This window comes from Sesamum indicum, unplaced genomic scaffold (genome assembly GCF_026168435.1).
Source record: "Sesamum indicum cultivar Baizhima isolate 11 unplaced genomic scaffold, ASM2616843v1 HiC_scaffold_14, whole genome shotgun sequence".
Taxonomy (NCBI): domain Eukaryota; kingdom Viridiplantae; phylum Streptophyta; class Magnoliopsida; order Lamiales; family Pedaliaceae; genus Sesamum; species Sesamum indicum.
The window spans coordinates 47,353-53,536 of record NW_028292379.1 but is presented as its reverse complement, the minus strand read 5'-3'; the positions used below and the strand labels follow the sequence as shown (position 1 = coordinate 53,536).

The 6,184-nt window shown below is 36.4% G+C and overlaps 1 protein-coding gene across 1 annotated transcript in view; it reads left to right on the top strand.

The window, feature by feature from the left end:
- The first annotated feature begins 704 nt into the window (after positions 1-704).
- Positions 705-6,184, top strand: part of LOC148784192 (ethanolamine-phosphate cytidylyltransferase-like) — a 6,459-nt gene continuing 979 nt past the window's right edge. The window contains exons 1-6 of the mRNA XM_088877377.1: positions 705-1,076; positions 1,854-2,089; positions 2,413-2,594; positions 3,453-3,524; positions 3,795-3,862; positions 5,236-5,356. Of these exons, the coding sequence (XP_088733503.1) occupies positions 733-1,076; positions 1,854-2,089; positions 2,413-2,594; positions 3,453-3,524; positions 3,795-3,862; positions 5,236-5,356 (1,023 nt within the window). The 5' untranslated portion in view covers positions 705-732. The remainder of the gene's footprint in view (positions 1,077-1,853; positions 2,090-2,412; positions 2,595-3,452; positions 3,525-3,794; positions 3,863-5,235; positions 5,357-6,184) is intronic.

Below are 6,184 nucleotides of genomic sequence, written 5' to 3'. Positions count from 1 at the left end.
TAAATTTTATAATTTTATTTTAGAAATACGTCTCATTAGAAATAAAGGACTTAAAACATATAAAGTACTCAAGTTTTACATTTACAATCAATATGAAATAATTGACAATAGCATTAGCATTCAATACATATGAATAAAGGTAAGTGTCTCCACATAGATCGAAACAAAAAATATCATTATAAACGAAAATAATATGACATTACTTTTCTTTTGGTTTCAGTTATTTTAGTTTTCCTCTCATCTCCTCGTTAAATTTGAAGTTCAAACATACTATAAGAAAGTATTTTTTGTATTTTTAAAACGATGCAATCTTATGTTTTATTTTTCTAATAATTTTTCTCAAAATTCATAGAAAAACACAATCCATGGTCTTTCTAATAATAAGTTTCATATATATTATGTATTCTACGGATTAGGTGGTTGATCATTATTTTAAACTCACCAGTATAATACTATAATACAATAATACATTTATTTTATTATTAATGGAAATGGAATCGGGATTTGGAATAACATCTGCTAGTGAAGCTGTACCGCTCCTCAACCAACACTGATGTCGCTCTTGGGCCAAACCAGGATTTGAACTTGTCCATCCCATAAGACCCAACCCACAAACAGAGCCTGGGCCGAGATGGGAAGGCCAGTTGTAGAATTACGAGAATAATTTTCTTTACCACCTACAAGAATCCATCATAAGTAGCGGGTATCTTAATTCTAAAGGTATTATGGTTAATGTTGTTAATTAGTTGGAGCATTTGGATGCGCGGAGGAGAAAAGAAGATGGGTGCGGAAGGGGAGAACGCCCAACACAGCTCACGGATCATGGTGTCATGGGTAATCGGGGGGCTGCTAATAGGGGTGTCATTGCTGGGTTTCCGTTTTGCTTTGCCGAAGAATAAGAAGAAGAAAAGGCCGATAAGGGTTTACATGGATGGGTGTTTCGACATGATGCATTACGGCCACTGTAACGCCCTGCGCCAGGCTCGAGCTCTAGGCGACCAATTGGTCGTAGGCGTTGTTAGTGATGCCGAAATCACTGTCAACAAAGGCCCTCCAGTTACTCCTCTTAACGAGAGGTCCGAGCTCTTCTCTTTCCATTTTCCCTTTTAGTATGCGGTGGACGTAAATTTAGATGATTGATCTTATTCCTGTTTCCACAGCGCTATATGTCACAAAATTTCACATTGCTTGATTGGTTTAACCTCGTGGTTATTAAATACATGACTGCCATGTGCTTTGGTTGGCTTGGTATCCTGCATCAGCCAAGCACTTAACCTGACTTTATATGTTCATACTCTAGATGCCAGTGTTTGCTGGTTCAAACACAAGCCTGATTTTTGACGATTTTGGATTCTAAAGAAAAAATCCGTTTGACACTGAATTTACTCTCTAGTTTTGTTTTTATCTTTATTTTTCCCCAACATTGGCGCAACTCAAAAGAAGGTAGCACGGCCAATCATAATGTTGTTGGTTTTTGAGGTGGCCACCTATGCAAGTCTAATTCTTAACTCTGCAGCACGGTTGGTTGAACTTTATACACATTGACTTGATTAAATAGGCTTTACAGATAAGCCTCAAGAAGAGGAAGGTGTATCCATCCTTCCTGCCACATAGTTATCGTTCGTTATTATTTTTGTTTGTTATTATTATAATATTATCAATTGATTGTTATTCTGATTCATCTATGTGTTATTCATATACATTCATAAAAGGTTACCTTTCTTTAGATGTTAATTTTTTTAACATATTAACTTTATTGAGTATTAGTTGCTTTGTCAATTCACTGGGTATTCTGCAAAAACCATTTCCCGAACAACTACAGTATGAGCTTTGTGCTGTTATTTCTGTCGCAGGATGATCATGGTTAGTGCTGTTAAATGGGTGGACGAAGTCATTCCTGATGCACCCTATGCTATCACGGAAGATTTCATGAGAAAATTATTTGATGAGTACAACATTGATTACATTATTCATGGGGATGATCCCTGCATTCTTCCAGATGGGACTGACGCATATGCCCTTGCTAAGAAAGTTGGCCGTTATAAGCAGATTAAACGTACTGAAGGGGTATCTAGCACTGATATTGTTGGTTTGTACTTGCAACTTCTTGTTTATTTAACTGCTTGATATGGAAAATTCCTCCTCACCTTTGTCGCATTTGTTTTTGGATTTGGATACACATTACATGTCATGATTTTTCAAGAGAATGTATTGATGATAAATGTCCCGCCTTGGCGCCTTGCCACCAAGAATCAACCATCAGCACATGAGTTCAGAACTACAATTATATGTTTATCAATTTAGCTGGTCACTTATTAAAACTGAAGTTCTTACCGGTATAGGATTGAAACCTGCTGTTGCTTTCTTGTTGTCTGGAAATTAAGATATTGGCTTGTTGATTCTGTCTCATAGGGCGTATGCTTCTTTGTGTGAGAGAGAGGTCAACCGGGGATAGCCATAACCACTCATCTTTGCAACGACAATTCAGCCATGGTCACAGCCACAAATCTGAAGATGGTGGCTCTGGTAGTGGAACACGAATATCTCATTTTCTGCCTACATCTCGTAGGATTGTCCAATTCTCCAATGGCAAGGTGTATATGTTGCTCTTGAGCATCCTCTAGGCTATGTTTTTGAAATTTAATGCACTCTGGCGGTGTCCAATTTGGACTTACTGATTACGTTGATTTGAGATATTTTCATTCAGTTTATCTCTTTTGCCGTCCTCCTTGTGCATGTATGTTTGAATTTTTGTCTGTGTGCGTGTTGAATATGGGCAGATGGGTGAATTCTCTGTTGTTTGTCTATGATCTTTTGATACACACATATGCTTTCACATTATGCATTTGCATCTCTACCTTCTCTTAGCATCTAAGCAGCTAATGTTTTATTATGATTGCTTATTTTCTGACCTGGCACATTTTGCTGAAGCGGGACCAAGGAAATATTGTATGCATGAGCAATTAATGCCTTTTGTCATTATTGCATGAACTAAGCCATCTAAACATATGTGATATCCGAACTATTAATTCACGGTTGGTCTCTCACTGATTTGACGTGAGCTCAGAAACCTGGTTGGCTGGACATTTTAGCTTAAATGGTCTATTTACTGGCATAAGTTATCAACATTCTTATATATGTTACTTGGGAAATATTTTGTCAAGAAGTCTTGGACAATAGAAGTCTAAGCTCCAACCAATTAAGGAAAGAATAGGCACCAATTGGGCATATCTAATTGGAGAGGAAAGATCTATTTCTGAACTTGTTCAAATCTGATCGAAACCATGCTCTAACTTTTTTATTTCGGATTTCTTTTATTTTTCTTTTTCATTTTTTTTTTGTGTGTGTGTTGTTGTGGAACCTCCTGTACTCTAATTTGTCATTTACTTCAATGTCGTCAATAATTATATATTCATATTATAGTTTCATATATGATTTTTCTCCTCTTTTAGGGGCCTGGACCAGATGCTCGCATAATTTATATAGATGGTGCATTTGATCTTTTCCATGCTGGTCATGTTGAGGTGAGTGAGGAGTCTATACTGTTTTAATTAATTGAAATGATTTTGACTGTAAATCAGTTGGCCTCATTTTCAGATTTTAATGTTTGCAGCTTATGGTTGTTTGTTTCATGTACTGTTGGTTATATCCATTTCCTTAATCATTCTTTTCGGTTCGTCGTAATCTCTAGCATGACATTTCATTAATATTAGCAATGATAGAAGTGCTACTGTGCCCCCCCTATTTCTGTTTGTCTACTCTATCTCCCAATCTCATTTTTTTGGTATATGCAGATTCTCAGGCTTGCCCGAGGACTAGGTGATTTTCTTCTTGTTGGTATCCACACTGATCAAACTGTCAGGTATGCTTGCCATTTTCGTCATTCTCTCATTACCTTCCTTTGGCACAAGTTCCACCTTTTTGCCTCTGATCAGTTCCTCTGAATTGATGACGATCTATGCATTAAAAGTGACTCTGGTATATTCCTGATCAACAGCATCCCTGGGGTGGATCAATCTTTTAAGTTAGGTTATTGTAGATTTCACATTGATACGGTTAAGTAACATTTCACCCTGATGACCTTCCACCCTCATGACATTCTCTTGTCTGTTTTATCATTCTCTCCAAACTGATGATTTATGCATCAAAACCTGACCAAGCTATTCTATTATTTCTGACTGTTCTGTCATCCTGGCTATATTCCGTTTGCTGTCTCTAATCGATCAACACCACATCTGAGGTGAACGAATCTTTAGAATAGGTTATTATGGATTTAAGATTGATACAGTTAATTTCTCCCAAATGACCTACTGTCCCTCATGATATTCACTTATCTGTTTCATCACATTCACTAAGCTGATGAATTACCCATCAACACCACACCAAGCTATTTTGTTATTCCTGACAGTACCATCATCCCATTTATGTCCAAAAGTGGGCTTTATGTAATGTACTGCATTCATTCTGTAAGTGGAATGCATGGTTTTAGCAGTTACACATGTTATCTTGGCCAAATTGCTTCTTTGAACATAACCTTGTCCCTATTTTTTGTGGGGGGTTTGGGGGGGATCGTGCAGCTTGTCAATCTGTTCTCCTGCAACTCACTCAGCATCAAAGTTGAGTGTTAAACTTTCCGACAAGGTTTTGAACCCCAGCCCATCATTTCTATTAAATTATGATTATTCTATTAAGTTTAACTATTTTATGTTATTTCTAAAAATAAAATCCTAATTTCACTTCTCAGTTCAGTTTTGCTAATTCTATTAGATTATTTATGATGATTTAGTGTATCTGATTTTAAATTTAAAAATGTGTAATATTATTTCTTGTATTTGATCTAATTAGTTTGTTTTTAAATTTATTTTATTATATTATATATGCTATTGAACTATTAATGTCAAAGAACATCACTGGTTTGATTACAATTGACTCGATGGTTGAAAATCAGTGACTTGTAACCTACTTAATTTTCCGATTTGATGAACAGTCTGAGAACATTGCTTTGTGAGTTCAGATTTGACTTCTCATCTGTAATTGCTGACACTTGCTTTACTGCTCCCATGACTGTATTGGTTTTGATATACAGTTGATACATTGTGCACAAAGTAATTAAAAGTAATGATTATTCCTTATCCTATTGTGTGATGTTGATAGTTTCTTTTGAAATGTTAACACTCCTTTTACTGCAACTTGAAGAAAATATTAAATATTTGGAATATGATGTCTCTTTTGCAGTGCAAATAGAGGAGCACACCGTCCTATTATGAATCTCCACGAAAGGAGCTTAAGTGTTTTGGCTTGCCGATATGCAGATGAGGTCATAATAGGTGCCCCATGGGAGGTGTCGAAGGATATGGTGAGTGTGAATTCTCAAGATTTTGCTAGTTACTTTTCCATGAAAGTATCTTGCTCTCCTATGCTGCATGATGATTTTAACGTTTATGAGAGACGAAAGAGAGTTCACTAAAGAAACCACTTATGGTTGCTAAATGTATGACATGTGACATATTTAAATAGTTTACAGCGTGGGTTTATTGTAAGTAATATCACTTCAGAATGAGTAAATAGTCTGCATTTGCTTTTATAACTTGGCACTACTAATTATCCTCTTGTTAGAACCTAACTGAATAGTGAGAGCAAAGTTGCTGCGAAATGTCTACCTTGTTGTTGTTGGGTTTTCCTTTTCTTGTCTTGAGTTCATATGTTCTGATGTAAGTGAAGTCCCAAAAGGCATTCTAATGTTGGACTTGGGTGAAATGGGAAAATCACACATTTAAACATTGTTGGCCTATCTGCTTCTTTGAGTTATTGCACATGCTTCAGGAAGAACAGACTACATCCAAAGAATGTAGTGTGTGAACACCAAGGACATGCCCACAGGTGGCCTGAAGATCATAAGCATCAACTATTGGGTGTACCAAGTTGTATGATGGCATTTAACTTCAGTTGCATCCTTTGCATTGTACTAATTCAGTATGAGGCTATGAGCGTATCCATCTGCATGCATGCAGCATCTTATGTTGATTCTTTTGAAGTATGAATGATGATATATGCGGATGGAAGTGATGCAAATAGCAATAAGGTCATGCTTGATCTAACACATATGCTGTTGATTTATGTCAGTATGTTGCCTCTTGCTTTGTACAAGATTGAGTTTTTTGATGCATGGTTTTCATGTCATGGA